This window comes from Tiliqua scincoides, chromosome 4, assembly GCF_035046505.1.
Source record: "Tiliqua scincoides isolate rTilSci1 chromosome 4, rTilSci1.hap2, whole genome shotgun sequence".
Classification (NCBI taxonomy): domain Eukaryota; kingdom Metazoa; phylum Chordata; class Lepidosauria; order Squamata; family Scincidae; genus Tiliqua; species Tiliqua scincoides.
In genome coordinates, this window is record NC_089824.1 from 107,019,420 (window position 1) to 107,041,539 (window position 22,120).

The following is a 22,120-nucleotide window of genomic DNA, read 5'->3' on the forward strand; positions in this document are numbered from 1 at the left end:
ATTTTAGTAGGGGGTTTCCCCCTTATCTACAGGACAATTTTTCCATTTTTTTCAGTACAGGTGGCGATTGGTATCTATGGGTATCTGTAACTATGGATTTGAGTATCCGCAGATTCTGAATCTGGGGGGTGGGCCACCTTTTGCCTTCCAAATGCACCGGGAGCTATGCTCCAGTTGCGTCCAGAGTGCTGTCTGAGGGCTGAAAAGCATGACTTTTGCCAGTTCATATGTAAAAGTCTAGTGCTGCAGTTCTACACAGATCAAGGAAAATGTCTAGGAAAATTGCCACAAACCAATTATGGAAAAGAAAGACAGGAGGACAAATAGGTAGAGCACTAGATTGTGATGAGCTGAGGTCTGGATTTCCCATAATAACTGGGCCAGGACAGACCTGATTTAAGATGAAAGACAGGCGAAATTCTACCACCCCCATTTTGTTTGTTTTTTTGGTGTGCTGTCAGCATGCCTGTGCCCTCCCTGTCCATCACCTCCACTTCTTCAGCCCCACTACTGCATTCTTTAGCAGCTACGCTGGAGCAGGAATGACACCCCCATTACCATTCTACAAAGACAGCAAGAAAAAAGATGGGATAGTAGTAGGTAGTGGATTGGAAGAAGTGGCAGGCAGATGCAGGTGTACCCCTTTGCCAGTTCACTGCTTCGTTTGGCCACATGGATAGGCTGGCTCTGATCCAGAGAAAAGGGCCAATGTGGATGCTTAGAAAGATCAGCTAGAGACTTGGAATTTGGTTTCATAAGTATGTTGAGGATATCACACAACCTGTCAATGTAAAACAAATGTGAAGCTCTGTAGGGAGAACACTGACACTCATTTGAATGGATATTTTAAAAATTGCCAGGTAGGAACAGTTGTTGCAGTTCATTCTATTTTTTTTCCCTTTTTCTTCTTCTGTTGTAGTGCTGATTGATGGAGTAGAATGGAATGATGTGAAGTTCTTCCAGCTAGCAGCGCAGTGGTCCTCCCATGTCAAGCACTTTCCCATCTGCATATTTGGGCATTCCAAATCCTAACATAGCTGCATTCATAGGACAGATCTGTCGGCCACAAACCATAAGCGCCAGCTGTTTGTGCTCTCTTGCAACTACTTACTTACGGGCTTCTTTAACTGCTCAGCTACATTTCTGTTTGTTTTTCAATTGGCTGCAAGGGAAGGATAGCACTTAAAGCAGCAGCAATTCAGTCTTAAGTTTCAACAGACCTCAAAACTTCTAAACTCAAGAGTAACTGCACTGCTTATTAATCTAGAATCCAGTGGGATGAGGAGTGGACTGACATCATTCGACGGCAGATTAACCTAATGGAGAGCTTTGTCTGAAATGGTTTTTAGCCCCTTTATTTATGTAAAAGCAAAATTGTTTAAGCTATCATCTTATCCTAGAATGACGAAACCACACAGCTGAATACAAATGGCTGCTCAGCTGTCCACCCATATTCAGACAGGAAATTCTCTCTCTTCCATGAGACATTTCTATCTGTGACAGTGCAATCTGACTCTTTTCTGATGTCTGACTTGGGGCTCAGCAGTATTTCAAACGTAAACCATGAATATCAAATGTAGCACTGCCTCCCTGTCATCCCAAATCAATCCAGTTGTGAGTCCCTTTCTGTCAGGAAGTTGCCACTGAAGTTATCAATATGTAGGGTACTAGTTTAGGGCAAGTGAGGGTATGTTCTGTTGCTTACAATTTTGTACTACTAATTTTTCAGTACAACTGACCACTAAATGTGAGATACCATTTGTAATATTTTGTAAACACTACATTGCCAAAAAAGAAAGTGCTAGGAAAAAGGAGTTGTTTAGCTTTGTGAAGATGGTTTCTTTCAGTGTAACATCCACCTATATGCACTAATATTAGCACATACTCCATACAGGTACTGTAAACTCTATTTTATTTCCTTATCCTTTTAAAGCACTTTGATGATCTTCCCCTCTCTTTACAACTGCCTGCAAGGCTTTCCTTGTGTATTCTGTGAAACTAGGATGTAGAGCACTTTGGAAGTTATGTCCAAGCATCCTTCTAATGCTTACTGCTTCTAGTGGTGCTCAGGCTGTGAATATAAAATACACTCATATTTCAATGCAATACTTCCATGATGTTTGAAACAAACAAGGACACTCTTCTCCAAGAGTCCAAGTCCAATGGAACCTCTTGGCAGGAAAGCTACTTAGTCTGGGGTCCAAACAAAAGGACATTGATACAGACAGTCCCTACCTTTTGGGATATTTCCTGCAAGCCTTTCCCATAGAAACTCTACAGTTCTATTACAAGTTAATTATTTTGTGGCAGTTCTCTTAACTATTCAAATGTGGATTTGTCAGCTAGTCAGTATTATCTGACCTAGAGAAACCAATTAACAAAAGTAGTTTTGGTTGAAAGTCAGCAATAATGGGTAATTAGGAGATATATGGGCAAGCTGAAAGTCTCCAAAAGGACTTAAGGCTTAGTTGATTGATTCTTTCCATCCTTACACAAGAACAACAGCAGGTGCCTGAGGCTTGGCCTAAATGGTTTGTTTGGCCTGTTTGTTGATTTGGCGAATCTTTCTTTAAAAACAAAACAAGAATCTGCCACTGAATGTACCTGCAAGGCTACTCCTTTGTAGTGTTTGTATCCTGAGAAAAGTGATGTCCATTACAAGCATCTGTTCTAGGACTGGTTGTCTGTTAGCTTTTGCTTAATGGTTTCCATTTGTGCTGCAATTCTGGTGAGATGGTGCTTGCTTTTAAGTTCTTTCAAAGAGCAACAGGGATGCCTCTCTCTGACAATAAGGTCCACTTCAAGGAGTTTTACCTCACTATTCAAGGATAGCTGTCAGTTATGCCTTGGAAAGAAGGCACATAAGCACATAACTTCTTTCTGATTGTGTTGAACTGGACATATCAGACCCAAAAGGAAGTGGCTTGGCTTCCTCCTTAAGTCCATTTTCATTCTTGTCCAAGCAGAATAACCAAAGCACATTTTTTCGTCAGTGTCCACTTTGCAGTGCTGTGCACAGAATTGGCCAGCAGTGCTTTGGCAGTCTTTGCTGTTACTTGCAATAATATTGTCCATGGTGCAATGAAGGATTCAGTCAAGCCTAGATAGAGACAAATTCTAGCATGTCCAGGATTCCATTTATCCCATAAAATTGTTTTACTCCCAACTTCATTATGTTGTATATCAGTCTTGGGAAGTTGAAGTGTTTGGATTGTTTTACCACAGAAGATCCTGTATTTTCTAAGACTAACAGATATTCATTCTCTACAGAAATTTGGAGGGAATTAATTACCAATAATGTGAAATAATTATGAAAAAGAATGGTGTGCTTTGGTATCCATTCACAAAGGTGTCAATGTGGATTCAGTTTCTTCAGCTACAAGATGAGCAGCTGTAAAAGGTAATGCTCATACACATATGATATTATCAGTACTGATGTGGAGGCCCTAGGTGAAGATTTGGGTGTTTGTCCCTCATCTTGTTTTGTCAAATTTACAGGAAGGTACTAGATCTGAATTTGTTTTAATTCTTTCATGTTAGAAGGATTTGTGAGTTTGAACAGTTCATGTGAAAGGTGCTAGAGTTTGGGACAATGCTTCCTTGATAAGGACAAACAGATAAACAGCTGCAGGTTGAGCAGTTGGTAGCAAGAATTCAGCTAGCACCTTTTATAGTAGCTGCCTCTATTGTCTTGTATCTGGTTTAGGCAACAGGAAAACCTTTACTATTTTGTAATAAGAAAAAAAATCTGCATGCAGAATTTTTGCCATAAGAGAGCTCAGAGCAGCTGGTTGTTGTAGTTGTCAACTGCTTTTGTACAGGAAAACCAGTTCTTCACATATGCTGTTGCAAGTCCTTCATAGCTCTTCTCCTGAAACACCAGCAGAAAACTGCAGAATACTTTCTGCTGAATACAAAAATGACAGTGGATTTGACTGTGACAAAGGCAGCCTGTGCACTCTCAGGACCTCTTCCACAGCAAGTAATTTTCTACACAACACTTCTGAATAGAAAAGAACGTGCAAAGTTTGTTTTAGACCATCACTTGTGAATAGGCATATGTGGCTTGCATGCTTTTTCCTACATAAAATGCAATCCATGCCAGAAATCCATTGTGATTAAGCAAACTATAAAGTGCTTCTGTTGTACAAAAGTATATGTCAGCATATCTGGAGTTTAGTGTAAACCACCTGAATGATTGGGTGATAATAACAAAGATAGTCACACTTTACCTGTGTTAGGAGAAATCCTCTGATCCTTCCAGAATGGCCAAATGTGCCTATGAAAATGTCCTTTAAAGACTGGACCAAGCCAAAAGTTCATTTTCCCTTGCTTTCTTTCATTGGTCAGCATCTTTCAAATGAGATGCTCTGTTCTGGGCTATTGACAGAACAAAGGCAGGGTTACATTTCTGTGTTGGAAATGTTGCAACTGTCTGCTAATAATAATCCCACAGAGGTTTCCCCCCTCTGAAATGCCCTGGGTAAAGAGCTGCTGAAGCTACCCTTTCTTTGCAGTTTCTGGCAGGAAAGAGTGCCAGTTTCCCAGGTTTGGATCAGCTTGCTTACTGAGAGATTGTCATGGGACATCACAGAAATCCTGCTTCCCAGCCAGTGGTTGAGCCTTGTAATAGGAGGGTTTCTTGCAAGCTGTTGTCATATACTCAGCCTATGGGGTTGATCTATTTTTTGCAATTAAGCTCCTGATAGATTCTGTTTTGCATTTGTAGCCATTTCCATCAAAATGAAGTTATATACTAGGTTGACAGGTTCTTCAGAAAAACAGTAAATGTGCCCTGAGCCAGGGTTGGATCCACTGTCATGGTGATGGGGCTTCTTATATATTGGACCAGCTGCCACAGCTAACCTACATAGAAATAAAAGTTCCTCTGCCTTTATGCTTATTTTTTGGCCTTACAGATGCAGATGTCTGTTTCAGAAATAGCATCTATCCAGGACCTTTGAAGACAGACTTTCTGATCACATGGTACAAGATGAATGTATTAACTAGTTAGTTCACAGTATAAGATGTCCCTTGAAAACTAAGAAGTAGAAATAGAGAGCCTAAATTCCTTCCTAAGATCTGCCAGGTTTGTGGGTGCTCCCCTAAAACAAGGTAATAGAAAAAATGCAACCCCAGGGACTGGTCTGTGATGCTACTGTTAGCCTTTGTCACCAAACTGCTGCTCAGGCAACAGCAATGGGGAGGAGCCATCACTCAGTGGTAGAGCCCATGTTTTGCATGTAAAAGGTACCAGGTTCAGTTCATGACACCTCCAGACAGGCTGGAAAAGACCCCCAACTGAAATCCTGGAGAGCCACTGCCAGTCAGTGTAGTCAGTACTGGCCTAGGTGAACCTTACTGATTGGAGGGCAGCTTAATATGTTCATGAGCAGAGCCTCATTAGTCATAGGAGCAAGAATAGGAATTCAACTTTTGCCGAGTAACAAAACATACCAGTAGGTGTCTAGATAAGGATGCAAACATTTGTTGGTAGCCGTGTTGGCTGATTAGAAAAAAAAAATCCAAAAAAGAGTTAATAGCCCTGCTTAAAACCTTCTTACACTCCATCACAAGATTGTAAGGGTCAAACTAGACATGAATGCAAATGTGTGCTTAGAGGTGTAAGCTTTCAACTGGAAACATTTTTTCTCCCAGAAAACAGCCATATGGCGGCTTGGATGCATAAGGACAGGGATGTTGGCTCATTCCCTTGCAGTTTTCCTACCAAGAATTGCCTCCCTGCAGTGGCAGTTCCCTCAGATCACTGGTTTGGAAGCAAGCAAAGTGAGCCTCCCTCTCCCTGTGTATCCTGATCATGATAAAGATGGCTTCCTACTGTTGCTTGGCATTTTATTGCAAACAAACAAAGCTCACTTCCAGTCAGTTTTACCACACACATTTGCATACACATCTAGTCTCACTAACTACAGACATTTGGGGCTTTTCCATCATGCCCCACTTTATCCCCCCTTTTACTTTAATACCCAGTCTGAAGAAGAGTTCTTTAGAATTCAAAACTTTGCTCACTACTTTGCAGTGAGCTTTACTTACTACTTGGTTCCTAATATTGGCATTATCCTGCTTCGGATTCTGAAAAAGATCAACAGACCTGGTAGCTTAGCTCAGTGCCTCCTTCAAAAAGCAGCTTGTGAAATTTGGTATGAAATGAGCTTGCAGAGCAGTGGAGCCCATTGCTCAGACACCGTAAATCGAAGGAACATTGCCCCTTTAGATCTGTTTCTGATCAGTCCACCTGTTTCATTGTTATACTGTTTTTTTTAATTAAGATGGTAAATGTACATAGCCTTTTTGAAATAAATTGCAATGTATACTACTTTATGAAATATTTTATGGTATTAATGCACTACTAATAAAACTGGATGGAAAGCACATCTATTCTGTGTCTTTTTCTGAAATGAATTTTTAACCCCTTTTCTGCTTCAGAAAGTGGGAGGTCGTTCTGGAGAGGAGGGGCAGGATGCAGGGCAATCTCAATTCACCTCCTCCTTCAGTCTGCCACTCAAAGCAGCCTCATTCACAACAGCCCTGCATTCACAATAGCCAGCCCTGCATTGCCAACAGCCAAAAGGAAAGCACCTTAAACAATGCATAAGAACTTGCAAAATGTGTTGCTACAAGATATAATTGCTGCTGGCTTAAATCTTCTTAAGATATTCCCTCCCCTACAGAGGGGCTTGCAGAATTTCAGTCTTGGGAGAAAGTTTCCCCATGATCAGTGTTTGTCTCTCCACACTTGAATGTGGAGAAAGTGGAGACAAGGCTAAGAAGTACTGTACATTCTTGAGAAGCCAATCTCTCTCTCTCTCTCTCTCTCTCACACTGATGTGCTTCTTCAGACTGCATTGCTGTTTGTTATTATGAAATGCTTCCATGTGTTGGAGAAGATAAAAAGAAGCCAATTGCTCAGCACTATGATGATGCAAGTGTAAAGCATGGAGAGGTTGAAGTAAAAAAATAAGTTAGTGATCAGTTCCCTTATGTCTACTTACTACACACACTGTTTCGCTCACAAACTGACCCTGATAATACAGCAAGCAGCATCTAAGATAACCAAAGCTAGACTATTTTTTTCTGGCTTATCTGGGTTCCCAGCTTTCTTTTCTCCTATCCAAAGAGGGCAGTAGTCCTATATGACACAGTAGCAAAAAGACTACCAGCAGGACCCAGGACATGCTGGAATTTTCATTTGCATATTGAATGTGGTGTATGAACACAGAGAAGATCTCATTAAATGTTTTCAGGCACACACCTACCACAAACAAACCTGTTTTTGGGTAGCTTCTCCCTCTCAGGATTGGCAGGCCAGTAGAAACAGAGTTCCTGAGAGGGAGGGGCTGCCTGGACTTCCACAAGGCTGTCTAAGCTCGAAGACCCCTCCCCACTGTGCAGTCCAGGAGATGCACAACATCCAGGTGATGGATGGAAGAACACCAGTCCTTGCTCTGGATGCGTTGACTACTGCAACATCATGGCTTTGGTTGTCCTGGGCTTGTAGGATGGTCGTCCTGCCAGCTAGGTGCGCAGAGGGGGCTTGCTGTACCCTGCCCTGAGCTATAGCGTCGTCCCTGGGGACTTGCCCGTGGGTATACTACCCCGACCTACTGGAGTCCCCCCCCTTTTTCCCCCCACGTGCTTCGGCTGCAAGGGCAGGCAGACTAACTCACAGTAAGTTTTAATCTCCCCATTCTCCAGTGGGATCTCCATGTTTGGGTTAGTCCTCCTTTGGGATATGCCCAAGCTGTGCTCCTCAAGGGTGGGAGCTGCTGGAAGCATGTGAGATGACACTCTGAAGGATGTGCCTGGCAAAGGTGTCAATCTTACAGTGTCTCATGAACGTAAAGGAGGACTAACCTGAACATGGACACCACTGAGAAGGGGGATTCATGGTAAGTATTAATCTCCCCAATCTCATTAAATGTTTTTGGGCACAAACCTAACCAACTTTCCAGCACTGACCTAGCTGCAATGCAGCCCCAAAGTAAGGTAACAAACATGCCCTTACCTTGAGGAGGGCTCCTTGAGTGCCTCCCCACTGTGGGATGCAGTGCATGCCACACTGGCACAGCTATGTCAGTGCTGGAAAGTTGGTTAGGATTGATTGCACCCTTAACTACACTGAAAATTCAGCTGACTGTAAACAATGCTTCTGCAAAGCTTAAGAAGATTGCTAGAACTTGATAAGGGATTCCTTTTTTTGTTGTTTGACATATTTTTCATTAACTAATGCTTCATTTTAACACTGTACAATCAGCTACAAAGCGCAAAAAAAAGCTACAAAGCTACAAAGAAAAATTGGGATTTTTCTGCACATGCAAGAAAGATTATTTCTCAATTCACAGATGCATAAATGAAGTACAGGCTGCCATAAAGGGAATGAACACCAAAGTGCTTAGTGGTGACACCTTGCCAAGAAATGTTAGCATAGAAATTCTACCGGGCCCTGATGGCACCCACCCATTGGATAAGGAATTGAAGAATGAAGTTGCTGATCTCTTGACTAAAATATGCAACTTGTCCCTCAAAATGGCCACAGTGCCAAAAGATTAGAGGATAGCAAATGTCACACCGATTTTTAAAAAGGGAAGGAGGGGGGACCTGGGAAACTATAGGCCGGTCAGCCTAACATCTATACTGGGCAAGATGGTGGAATGCCTCATCAAAGATAGAATCTCAAAACACACAGATGAACAAGCCTTGCTGAGAGAGAATCAGCATGGCTTCTGTAAAGGTAAGTCTTGCCTCACGAACCTTATAGAATTCTTTGAAAAGGTCAATAGGCATGTGGATTTGGGAGAACCCGTGGACATTATATATCTGGACTTTCAGAAGGCGTTTGACACGGTCCCTCACCAAAGGCTACTGAAAAAACTCCACAGTCAGGGAATTAGAGGGCAGGTCCCCTCATGGATTGAGAACTGGTTGAAGACAAGGAAACAGAGTGGGGGTCAATGGGCAATTTTCACAATGGAGAGAGGTGAAAAGCGGTGTGCCCCAAGGATCTGTCCTGGGACTGGTGCTCTTCAACCTCCTCACAAATGACCTGGAGACAGGGTTGAGCAGTCAGGTGGCTACGTTTGCAGACGACACCAAACTTTTCCGAGTGGTGAAGACCAGAAGCGATCGTGAGGAGCTCCAGAAGGATCTCTCCATACTGGCAGAATGGGCAGCAAAATGGCAGATGCGTTTCAATGTAAATAAGTGTAAAGTCATGCACAATGGGGCAAAAAATCAAAACTTCACATATAGGTTAATGGGTGTCTGTGACAGATCAGGAGAGAGATCTTGGGGTGGTGGTGGACAGGTCGATGAAAGTGTCGACCCAATGTGCGGCGGCAGTGAAGAAGGCCAATTCTATGCTTGGGATCATTAGGAAAGGTATTGAGAACAAAATGGCTAATATTATAATGCCATTGTACAAATCTATGGTAAGGCCACACCTGGAGTATTGTGTCCAGTTCTGGTCGCCGCATCTCAAACAAGACATAGTGGAAATGGAAAAGGTGCAAAAGAGAGCGACTAAGATGATTACGGGGCTGGGGCACCTTCCTTACGAGGAAAGGCTATGGCGTTTGGGCCTCTTCAGCCTAGAAAAGAGACGCCTGAGGGGGGACATGATTGAGACATACAAAATTATGCAGGGGATGGACAGAGTGGATAGGGAGATGCTCTTTACACTCTCACATAACACCGGAACCAGGGGACATCCACTAAAATTGAGTGTTGGGAGAGTTAGAACAGACAAGAGAAAATATTTCTTTACTCAGCGCGTGGTTGGTCTGTGGAACTCCTTGCCACAGGATGTGGTGATGGCATCTGGCCTGGACGCCTTTAAAAGGGAATTGGACAAGTTTCTGGAGGAAAAATCCATTACGGGGTACAAGCCATGATGTGTATGTGCAACCTCCTGATTTTAGAAATGGGCTATATCAGAAGGCCAGATGCAAGGGAGGGCACCAGGATGAGGTTTCTTGTTATCTGGTGTGCTCCCTGGGGCATTTGGTGGGCTGCTGTGAGATACAGGAAGCTGGACTAGATGGGCCTATGGCCTGATCCAGTGGGGCTGTTCTTATGTTCTTAAGGCCCAGGGGCCAGATGCGGCCTGCAGAAACTTTTTATCTGGCCCTCCGGCTCTCAGCTACTGAGCAATGCTGAGGTGTCTCATCAGTGATCCGCATGATGCTTCAGCTCTCCCATATCTTGAAATACGATTGAGATTTGTTTATTTTTTCTTCTGTCATTTGCAGCTGACTTCTTACATGAGAACAGAGTGCTTATTTGTGGTTTTAACCTGTTTAATGATGTCACTCCAGTCTAATGACATCACTTTCAGTCCTCAGCAGGCATCATGAATGCCATTCGGCAGGCAGTATGAAATGAGTTGGACAGCCCTGATCTATGATAACTATGGAAATTGGTATTTAGTAGAGAATAATAGTATTCATGTAATGCTTCTATGTGCTCAAAGGGCTTCATTCATTGGCACAATTTCATAAACGTCAAGGTGCCCAACTTAGGGCCAACGTGTCAGTGAAGGCTTTTTGTTTGGCATCCAGTGGTTGAGTTGGCATCCTTCAGTCTCGGAAGACTATGGTGTCACGCTCTGAATGGTGGTTCTGGAACAGAGTGTCCTCTCCAGTGCGCGAAGCCTGGGTAAAGTAGGTATGGAGGATAGGCTGTTACCCATGCAGCAAATCCCCCCTCTCCACGTCGCTGAAATGGTCCAATGGAAAGGCAGAAGCCAGTACGGTTGGTTCCAGCGATGCAGGAGTTGCCAGAACGTGACTGTGTTCAGCCATGAACTGCCTCAGGGACTCCGGCTCCGGATTTTGCCTTGAGGTTGACTCCTGAAGCCTTTTCCATAACTGGATGTAGCCACAAGGCAGTGGAGGTTTGGGATCAGAGTTTTCCTTCTCTCAGATGAGCTGCCTTCCCAGGCTGAGGAGCCCCATCTATCCAGTGGTTACACAAAAGCATACGTGCACACAAGAAAACTGTGTATGTGAGTACTGTACACATGAACCACTATACCTGCAGTTGGGATGGACACCATGTATGAGACAAAGAAACTGGCCTCACCAGCTGCCGCCAATGGCTACCATGGTGTGCCAGCTCAGAGCTGAAACCTCTTCCTGTCTATTCAGAAGTCCCATTAGTGTTAAAGGGGCTTCCTCCCAGGAAAGTGTGGAGAGGACTGCAGCCTCACAGCCCCTCCTCTGCCTGCCTCCTCAGAAGTCAGTCCCATTGGAGGCAGTGGGGCTCACTCCCAGGAAAGCGTGGCTAGGATGGGGCTGTGCAAAGGTTCTCTTCACATGCTCAGAGACGCTCTTTCCTGCCTTCATGCGCTGAAGAAGAGCTGAGCTCCAGCCCGGGCCTCGCGCCTTCGGCGAAGGCTGACAGGAGAGGGGCTTTCGGGGCCTCCTGGGCCTGGCAGGGCCCGAGCCACGGTCGCCCCCGCGGGCGAGACGGAGAGCCCAGCCCAGCCCCGCCAACCAGCGCCTTCCCGTCGTGCAGCTGGCGCGGCCCCTTTAATTCAGCCGGCCCGCGCACTTCCCCTCCCTTCCCTTCCCTTCCCTCGCCTGGTCTCCTCCTCCTCTTCTCCTTCTCCTCCGGTCTCCATTTTCCAGCGGCTCCGGGCAGCGTCGGCGGAGAGGAGCCGCTTCCCGGGCTCTGGGCATGGCTGCCAACATGTACCGCGTCGGAGGTGAGGTCCGGCCCCGCGCTCCCCGCCTCCCGCCGGCTTCAGCGCCGGGCTGGGCCGGGCCTGCTTTGTGAAGGGACTTGCGGGGCCGAGGGAGAAGTTGGCCCCGGGCGGGCGGGCACGCCGCCCTCGGGGCGCCACGCTTGGGGCGGGCGCCCTTCCTCCTCCCCCTCCCCCTGGCACCCCCGTTGTCCGCCCCGAGCTCCTTCTCCGGCAGCGCCCGCGCCTCGCTGCCTCCTCCGTTCCAAGAAGGGAACGTGCAGTGGCGCCTGCAGGCAGCCTGGCCCTGAACGTGCATTGTCTGCGAGGCCCTTCTGGGGCACTGGCACCACTTCAGCCTCTGGGCTTGCCGCCTGCCCTTTTGTGCAGCCCCGTTGAGGGGGAAAGCCTTGCCTGGGCCTGCAGGACAGACAAAAGAAAACGTGTCTTGACCCGGCGTGTGGTTGGTCTGTGGAACTCCCTGCCACAGGATGTGGTGATGGCACCTGGCCTAGAGATGCCTTTGAAAGGGGCTGGACAGATTTCTGGAGGAAAAGGCCATCCCGGGTTGCAAGCCCTGATGGGGATGTGCAACCTCCTGGTTCCAGATGTAGGCTATGTCAGAAAACCAGATGCAAGGGAGGGCACCAGGATGCAGGTCTCTTGTTGCCTGTGTGCTCCCTGAGGCATCTGGTGGGCCACTTTGAGATACAGGAAGCTGGACTAGATGGGCTTTTTGGCCTGATCCAACAGGGCTCTTCTTATGGGTTGGTGGAGGCTTCCATCCACTGCAGGGAGACCAAACTCTGCTCTTGTCCTGCTTCCCTTCCTTCTCTTCCTTTTTCCTTCCCTCCCTGTAGTTCTCTGTTCCATCATGTTCACTTTAGTCTTCTTTTAGTTCAAAAATAGGATGTAAAATGTTGGTCAAATGTTAGTCTTTGAAGTGGCATGTATGTCTCAGCATCATTGTGCTTTTATGGTATACTGCTGACTGCCAGCCCAATCCTTATGCATATCTACTCAGAAGTACATCTCATTAGAGTTAATGGGGCTTACTCCCAGGGAAGTGTGGGAGTTATGGCTGTTAGGGCCCAATCCTATCCACCTTTCCAGCACTGGTGCAGCCTCAATGCAACCCTGAGGTAAGGGAGCAAATGTTCCCTTACCTTGAGGAGGCCTCTGTGACTGCTTCCCCACCACAGGATGCACTGCATCCCCCATTTGCTTGACTGCACCAGCACTGGAAAATTGGATAGGATAGGGCCCTTAGATTCTTTATTTTATTTATTTAAAATACCTATATGCTGCCTTTCCCACAAATATAGGCTTCCTAAGAACTGAAACCAGGATCATGTAAATAAACAAAGCATAAGTAGATCTATCAGCCAATGATTTTATCAAGTAAGTAAAGCAGTGAAATTAGCACACATTGGGTACTGACAAAGATCTGGGGTAGGCAATTTAAAATAAAATAAAATAAACACTTAATAGTGCCTAGAAGAGAGATGGCACCTGATGTATCTGGGAAAGGTATTGAATATTTGGGCTACTGCTACTGAAAAAAACATCTCTCTGCAGTAGTCGTGCACATCTTACTTCTTAAGTTGGGGGCACTTAGAGCAGGGGTTCAAGAAGATATTAGCACACAGGCAGATTTGTGTAGGAGCAGGTGATCCATCAGATCAAGAGAACTTCATTGGTGAAAGCCAGTGTTTTGGATAACACGACTCTTACTATTGCAATAGTACTAAAGTTGTACTTGGGAGCAGAAAGTTGCCCTTAAGTTGGACATATTTTGTGTATCTAATCTATATCTTTGCTTCAAAAATATTCATCTGTCCCTTTACTCTGACCATGTGATTCCCCCTCCATAAATTTCTACATCAGTTCCCTGTCCCTTCCTAGATCATGCAGAAACTGCTGAGGTAACCCTTCTCTTTGTACACCTCCATTGCTTTGTCCCTCTTATATCTTTCCACTTGTGTTGCAATACAGTTGTGCTCATCCAGAGCTTTCCCCAGCCCATATGTGCCCATCTGAAAAAGGCACCTTTATGCAGGCTAGAAAAAGGTACCCATTTTGCTGATCTCCTTCCTTCCATTCAGATGTATGAATGGCACCTCCTTAGATGTGGCATCCATATGGGGCAGCCCTGTCTCTTGCATCTCTACCATTCTGAGCCTTTTGAAGGTTTTCTCCTCCTTCAAATAACTCCACCATTTCTCCCTTTTTTGCTCTCATTCTTGGAGCTTCCTCCAGTTTCAGTTCTATTTCCTTTAAATTCCTCCTCACACTTCTGTGAAGCCTTTGCCTGAAGTCCCTAGTGCCCATGCTGCATCTTAGTTAAACATAAGATTTGTGTAAATGGCAACAACTGTGTATTCTGTCCCAGTTTATCCTTGTTTCCACTCCACACTCTTTCCTTTATCTCTCTTGTGTTTGATTTATGAGCCTCTTGGGACAGGGACCTAATGTTTGTTTGTTTGTAAAGTACCATATGCATATATGGTGTGCTATAAGTAATCGCATTGGTGTGTAAAAATATGAGATTGCTGCAGTAACCACCATTATTAGGAAGTAAGGCACACTGAATACAGTGGAATTTACTTCCAAGTAAGTATATCTATATCATCATGAAACTATGGTTTAATAATATTTGATTTTGCTTTGTTTGTATAGTACTGTTTCATTCACCCAAGCTTTTTTTCCTGTTGTTCAGGATGTAATTTCTCTCTCAACAATTCTGAATCAGTTTCCTATATCTCAACAGTATATCTCAATAGTGTGTCCCTGGAGACAGACCAGGGACACACTACACTTGCTCCCAGTGTGGAAGGGATTGTCGCTCCCAAATTGGCCTTTTCAGCCACACTAGACGCTGTGCCAGAACCACCATACAGAACGCGATACCATAGTCTCTCGAGACTGAAGGTTGCCAACAATCTCAATAGTAAAGCTGGGCTCTATTTTAGTGAACTTCTTGAGGGGTAGGATGGTCATTGGATCTTAGTAAAAACAGGTTTTTAGTTTTGACTGATATTTATGCATACCATACTTTAGTCAGGAGCAGTACTGGATGGCAACCCATTAAACCTCAGAATATAGACGTATCCAAGTTTGAATTATCTAGTGTAGGCACTGGGATTAATGAGTAGGTCTTGGTTTGAGGCCTTTAATTTGAAGTCATAGCCAACTTTAATAAACTTTAGGCATACACATCTACATAAAACTGCTACTCAAAACTGTTGAGGATGGAGGGTTGGGCAGCAGTGTCACCAACATGGGATGCTAAACTCCCGTCTTCTGAAACCATGACTCTTGCTGTCTCTGTTTGGGATTGAGCCATGTTGTCGACATTTGTGCCCGCTACAAAAAGTTCTCATAACAGACCAGCAAGAACCAAGAAACCACCTGAAGTCTGTTCTTGCTCCTCTGTGGTGATGTAGGCTCTACTGCATCTTTGACTTTGCATATGAGGTTGTGATGTATTGTAGTCTTAGAGTGTCACACCATCCCTCAGATTGAGATTCAGCATTAAGGTACTTGGATTACGCGCTCATTCAGTGCTAGCCAACCTAGCTAGCACCCCCTAACCCCCTAAGCCCCCCTGTATCTGTGGCTCCTGAAAGCCTGCCATCTGCAAATACTGTATTGTATATAGGTTTTGCTACTATTTGTGGTTTTGGTCATCCACGGGAGGTCTTGGAACTTATCCCCCATGGATGGGGGGGTTGTTTCTGTACTAATGTTGGAGAAAAGCACCTTGGGCCAATCCTGTTTGATTTGCCAGCGGATCTCATCACTGCTGCTCCAGCCACCACTCCCATCTGCAAACATAGGCTCATGGAATTTGCCAACAGCAACTGTCTTGGTGTAACTCAGTTATACATTATTATCTCAATAGTCAACACCACTGTACAGACTGAAGTCTGTACTGGCAACATAACCATTTACTGTGACCAGTATTGATCCCAATCACCTTGGTTTCCACACTCAGGTTGATTCTACCTTCTCTCCTGATGGCACCTATGATTCCTTCCTCTCTCTCATCTTCAGGCTTGACAGAGGAAGGAAAATCTGAATTGGTATGTCCATCTCTATTATACCTTTTCAGTCATCACCTGATTACCAGGTTAAAGGCAGAAGGGCAGAAAGTCAGCATTTCCAACATAGGATCTGAGAGCTCAAGCCTATCTAATTTTCTAGCACTGATGCAGTTGCACCAACGGGGTGTGTTCTGCATCCTATTTGGAGACGTAGTCGCAGAGGCCTCCTCAAGGTAAGGGAACATTTATTCCCTTACCTTGTGGCTGCATCTGTGCTGGAAAGTTGGATAGGATTGGACCCTGAGCCTATTTTTAAATATCATTGGTATAGCCTCAACATTTGACATGAAGTACCAACAGTCTAGAAAATAATAGATGAGCTAGTCTGTAATTCTTTTCAAACAGGCCTATAGCTGTGTGACCTTACCTATGCTTCACAGTCTTCTTAAAGCAGCTAAGGAAGTTTGGGAGAAGCTCTCTTCTATACTGCCCATTTCAAGGAAGTTGGAGAAAAGGGCAGAGGGTTGCTTCTTTCTCTTTAACCATCCGAGGCTGACCTCCCTTATAGTACAGCATGCTTCTGTCATACTCGCTCTGCTTGCATGGATTTTGAGAGTAAGAAGTTGAATTCTACACAACCGTTGCCATAAACATTCAGATTGCCAACTTTCTCTTATGAATGGCAAGTTATCAGATTCAGCATGCTTCTGGGAGAAATCTTCCAAATTTGGGGGGCGTTATTGGAGGATCATTACAAGATTATCCAGTCATTCCAATCTGAGGTATCCAGAGTAGCCAAGAAACAAATGAACATGGTGAAGCATCTTAATGTTCTTCAGAAATTATGACCAGCTCCATTGCTCTGAGTAGACAATGTCTTGCTAAACACCCAAGTTATGCATCAAAGACTAACCTTTTGATGGAGAGGGACTCTTCAGTTCAGTGACTGATATGTAAGGAGGACCAAAGTTACAGCCAGAACCTTCAGGCTCAGCACTTCTTTCCCAGCAAGATCAAAACCAAAACAAGATTTTGTCCAAGATTCCAACAGTATAAGTCTTACTGGGATCAGGCATATTGCAGGTGTATTTAAAGCTATCCCCCAAGGAAAGAGGATCACAACCCTCTTCGTAATCTAAGCAAGCCCATCTGCTGCAAAGATCCTGACTCCATTAATTAATATTCTTTAACTTCATTCCACAAATATTTTTCACCAGCCTCCACAACACCAAAATTAGTCCAATTCCTTGCTGCCAGCAACAGTGTTACTGACTCTCGGTGATTTAAAGGGGAATTGTTTAAAGCAGTGGTTCCCAAACTGGGTTGGGCAGAAGTGGTGGGTTGCGACCTGATTTTTGGTGAGTCGCCAATGGGTGATGGGAAGATCAGATAACTTATTGCCTCAAGTCATGAGGTTGAAAAAAATCAGATACTGTAGCTGCTAATTGCCCTGCAAAGAGCTCAGCTCCTGCAGTTTGCAAGCTAACTGCCCTTCAAGGAACTGAGTTCCTGTAATTTGCAAGCATGTGTAAATGTAGGGAGATAAATGCTTTAAGGTCTATTTCTTATTTTCCTTACTATTACTTAATAAATTATTTCTTTCTAGATCTCCTTTTTGGTAAACCTAGGTACTGATAGACTGTCATTTTAAATAAGTGGACTCTAGTGCTAAAATGTTTGGGAACCACTGGTTTAAAGTATTCTGCAGAGTCCAAAATGTTGGTTGCATCAGATCACTAGATGATTGCCTCTGCTAGTCCTGCCCCCCTCTTGGGACCTGCCTGCCCTGTCCGTCCGCGCCCCCCCCAGTCTTGTCTTCACAACAACCCTATCAGGTAGCAGCCAGGCAAAACAGTGAGACGAGCCTGTGCAGCATTATATCAGGAACTCAGTTTTGATAAGGCAGCATCGGTACTGGATTGGATCCAAGCCTTCTCTTACACAGGCTTTGAAAGGTTGCCACAACCCCCCAAATGAGGTATCATGACCTCATTGGGGTCACGACCCACAGATTGAAGAACACTGCATAGAGTTTGCATTCCTTCCACCATCAGATGTGTTTCACATGTTCAATGTCTTCCAGGAAAAAGAGGCTCATTCTCTGGAAAGGTACCATTGATCTTGTCAATTGTACCTCAGTCAACCTTATTGGGACTTCTACTTATGATTCTTCATGGTACCGAAGAGAGATCGTGGCCTATGTTCCAATATTGTATGTGGGATAACAACACTTTCATCCAAACCAGAAACATAAGAACAGCCCCGCTGGACCAGGCCAGCCCCACTGGACTAGGCCCATTTAGTCCAGCTTCCTGTATCTCACAGTGGCCCATCAAATGCCCCACGGAGCACACAAGACAAGAGACCTGCATCCTGATGCCCTCCCTTGATCAGATAATAATAATAATAATAATAATAATTAATAACTTGAAGATAACCAAGATTTCTGATCAGATAACTTGATCAGAAATTTTCATACAATTTCATTACCCAACATCTTTATGTTTCTTTATGAAGGTGCCTTGTTTGTAGCCATGGACTTAAGACACTTATTTCCATAATGTTAGAAGTATCTCCAGTTTGCTATTGTCAATAAACACTGCCAATACAGATAGCTTCCTTTGGCATCTCCACAGTACTGAGGGTGTTTACAAATTGAACGACTTTAGTCACAGCATTCCTTTAATGTCAAGAAATAATGGTGTTTCTTGGGTGATCAGCAGAATTCAAGCACCGCCTCCAGAAAAAAACTACTTCACTTCAACTGTGTTAGTGTTCATGGGCTATACATCAACTTTGAAGAACTGTCAACTGTAACTGACATGGTGCATTGAACTTGTAGTTGTCATATTGGATTCACCTCACTGTTGTGCCTGTCTTTTGTATTCAAGTGAACAAACCATCACTTCTCTCATCAAGGCCTTTGTTAAATCACCTTTTCAACCAGGATGTTAAATTCAGCACTTTCTGTCATAGCCATCATCTTGTTGGTTTGTCTGTAAATGAAGCATCTATAGGGATGGCTTCTATCCATTTTCTGTCCTCTACACAGACTGCTAAACATTCTGGATCCAGTAGATCTTTTTGCTACAAGTTGGAGTTCCAAGTGTTGGAAATTTTGCAGCCGAGCTGACCACAGTACCCAGCCCATAGGGGATGTGATTCTAATTTGCAGTAAAACACTGTTGCCTGTGTTTAAATGATTTGTGCACTAGTGCATAAATTAAAAAACAGTATTGCACAAATTTAAAAAAATGCCAATAAAACTGGGCATTGTCCCTCTCCTGACCATATGTCCATGTCACATCAATTAATGTGGATGAAATGTCGTGATAAGCAAATATCAAAAAGGGGTATCCTGGAATCTGGAAGACCACATCAATGTCTAATAGTTGCTAGTTTGGGAGCAGCAGTGAGTCTTCTATGGATATGTAGTGTTCTCTGCCAACAATTGCTGATGTGAGTAGGCAACAGCATAGTTAGTAGGCAACAGCATTTGAGTAAGGAAGGCAAACATACTGTGGATGTAAGCCTATCTATTTGAAAGTAAGTCCTTTTCATTTTGGTGGAATTTACTGGAAGTAAGTGTATAAAGGATTGCAGTTTAAAGGATGTAGGTGCATTGGACATGACATGAAATGAGTGATGAAGATGGTAAAGGAGAGCGCAAGAGATATTGGTAAGGGAGGTATGATTATATCCGTATAAGAAATTATGTTCATATTTTCACTTTTTAAACTGTAACCCTTGTTGATTTTTCGCTTTCAGATTACGTCTACTTTGAAAATTCCTCAAGTAATCCATATTTGATACGAAGAATTGAAGAACTCAATAAGGTAAAAATGATGTACATAACAGCTGTACTTCCTGAAATTCCATTTTATCTTCTGTTTTATCCGTTTTATTTTGAAATAATTGTCAATTTTTGTGAAGTGACAGAACTCATAACATGTTAACATTGTCTGAAATAAGGGATCATTGTAAGTTCTATTGGTGTTGCACATTTTTTTACTTTCCTTTTAAAATACAGTTGGCCTCAGCATCCCTGCAGATACTGAAACCCACAGATAACAAGATTTGCAGGTCAGCACCTTCTGGTTGCATCCAAAGGTCAGGTAGGGCCTTCCACCACAGATCTGGAACCTTTGTTGAGTCAAACCCTTGGGCTTTGAACCCACAAATAAAAAGAGCCCACCTATATAGATCATTCTAGATGCTTGTTGGCCAATGCTTATACAAGTTGGTCCTCTGCATCTGTGGAGGTTCCACACCCGGATACTAAAAAATCTGGATGTCACAGATAATCAATCCACAGTCCAACTCACAGAGGACCTTCCTGTTGTGACCAGAGGTTGCAGGGGAGGTGTCGTGCAGCCTCCCCACAGAATGCCTGCCAGAGCAATTTACAGACACTTCAGTTTTTTCTGAATAGGGTGTGTCTGGGAGGTCCTCTGTCAAAGCCATGGCTACTGAACCCGCAGATAATGAGGACCCACTGCAGTATATAAGGCCCCCTCCAACTCCTTGATTCTACAGTTTAATGTTCTGTAATGTGCAGTTTGAAAAGCATGTTATATTAATGGAATATACAAAAGGTTACAGAATGATAAGAATACAGTAATTAAGGCTGTTAAACAATTTAAAGTAAACTTAGTTTATTAGTTGTTTTTAGTCAACTTAGGCTGCAATTCTGTTCATGTTTACCTGAGCATAAGCCCCACTAAGCATAGTAGAACTTCTGAATAATCATATATAGAATTGGGGTGTGAATTGATTTAATTTTGTATTCCTTTGTATATGGATAAAATAATACAGTTGGAGAAAAATACATACAGCAAATCCTCAGTGTTATCGATAGGTTGTTGGAAACTGCAAAACAACTTATAATGAAACAAATTTTACTGTCAGCTGGCTCAATTACACTTTCTCAAGTGGTGGGCTCACTGAGCAATGCCCCATTGTGTTTCAAGGCATTCTGGGGCATGACAAGACCAAGGGAGTGGACTTGGCTTGACCCAGATATGGGTTCCAGTAGTCCTATAATGTGCAGCCACAAAGGATGCAGAGGGCAGAAGATTGAGAACCACTGGCCAACTTTAAAATAATATTGAATGAAACAACTTTAAGTGAGGACTTGCTGTCCTTGAGGAGCTTTGAAATGATCATGCACATGTTGCAACAGCACTGTCTTAGCATAGGTATTCTCTAGTACAGTAGTTTTCAAACTCTCTAGGAGAGTTTGCACTGCTGTAAGTCCTTGTGGGGAGGGGAGGCAGCGACGCCATCCCTAGGATCACACTGCTCTGGAGGGCTGCAGGGACTGGGATGCACTCACCAGTCCCTGCAGCAGCCTGTTGGGGTACGGGGAGCCCTGGTGTCACTGCCTTCTCCCTGCTCCTTAAGGGGAAGGAGGCCAGGGCCTTCCGACGCCCCAGTCTGAAAACCACTGCTCTAGTCTATGTGGGAGGAAACGATTTGCCCCTTCTGAGTTGGCACCCACCCCTCATGTATTTTAGAAGTCTTTGCATTTGGTGAGACCCTTCCAATTAATTATTTTGACTAGTTAATTGGTTAAACATTGCACCTCTAATAATTGTAAGAATAGCTGCATATGCATATATTTTATTTCCATCAGTCCTCTTGTATATTGTCTAAAGCAGGGGTGTTCAAATCCCGACCTGGGGGCCACTTGCAACCCTCAGGGAGCCCCTAGTCTCCAATTAGCTTCTGGCCCTCTGAAGACTTGCTGGAGCCTGTGCTGGCCCAACACAACTGCTTTCAGCATAAGAGCAACTGTTCTACCTCTTGCGTGAGCTGTGGGACGAGGGCTCCCTCCACTGCTTGCTGTTTCACATCTATGATGCAGCAGCAGCAAAGTCTTGCTTTGTGCAAGGCCTTTTGTAGGCCCTGAGTTATTGCAAGACCTTAATTCAATCATACAAGTTCCATCTCTAATATATTCATTTATGTTAATTTATGTTAATTTGAATTGTAAATTCTTTTTTTTCCTGGCCCCTGACACAGTGTCAGAGAGATGATGTGGCCCTCCTGCCAAAAACTTCGGACACCCCTGGAATAAAGCATTTACAGTCTCTCTTTTGCCCTAATTTTGGGATTGAGGTTGACTAGGTTGCCATTGTAGATTATTTATGCCAAGAACTAAACAGGAGAAATACGTCCCAGTTGGAGTTTCTGAATTTCACAATGACTTTTAATACCATTGTGCATGGTATTCTGGGCTGTCTGGAAGGAGTGGAGTTTGGAGGCTCTATTTTATAGTAACTTCAGCCCCTTCTGAACAGTAAGTCTTGGAAGGTTACTGTGAGGTGCCTACTTGGCACCTTGACTTTCAGCCTATGGTGTTCTGCATGGT

At 44.0% G+C, this 22,120-nt stretch overlaps 2 protein-coding genes across 5 annotated transcripts in view; both read left to right on the plus strand.

Annotated features, from left to right (window-relative positions):
• Positions 1-6,382, plus strand: part of PACS2 (phosphofurin acidic cluster sorting protein 2) — an 80,780-nt gene extending 74,398 nt beyond the window's left edge. For both annotated transcript variants that reach the window (XM_066623129.1, XM_066623130.1), the window contains exon 24: positions 920-6,382. In XM_066623129.1, the coding sequence (XP_066479226.1) occupies positions 920-1,032 (113 nt within the window). In that variant the 3' untranslated portion in view covers positions 1,033-6,382. The remainder of the gene's footprint in view (positions 1-919) is intronic.
• Positions 6,383-11,596: 5,214 nt separating this feature from the next.
• The window catches only part of MTA1 (metastasis associated 1), a 102,928-nt gene continuing 92,404 nt past the window's right edge, over positions 11,597-22,120 (plus strand). For all 3 annotated transcript variants that reach the window (XM_066623529.1, XM_066623530.1, XM_066623531.1), the window contains exons 1-2: positions 11,597-11,725; positions 19,516-19,583. In XM_066623529.1, the coding sequence (XP_066479626.1) occupies positions 11,698-11,725; positions 19,516-19,583 (96 nt within the window). In that variant the 5' untranslated portion in view covers positions 11,597-11,697. The remainder of the gene's footprint in view (positions 11,726-19,515; positions 19,584-22,120) is intronic.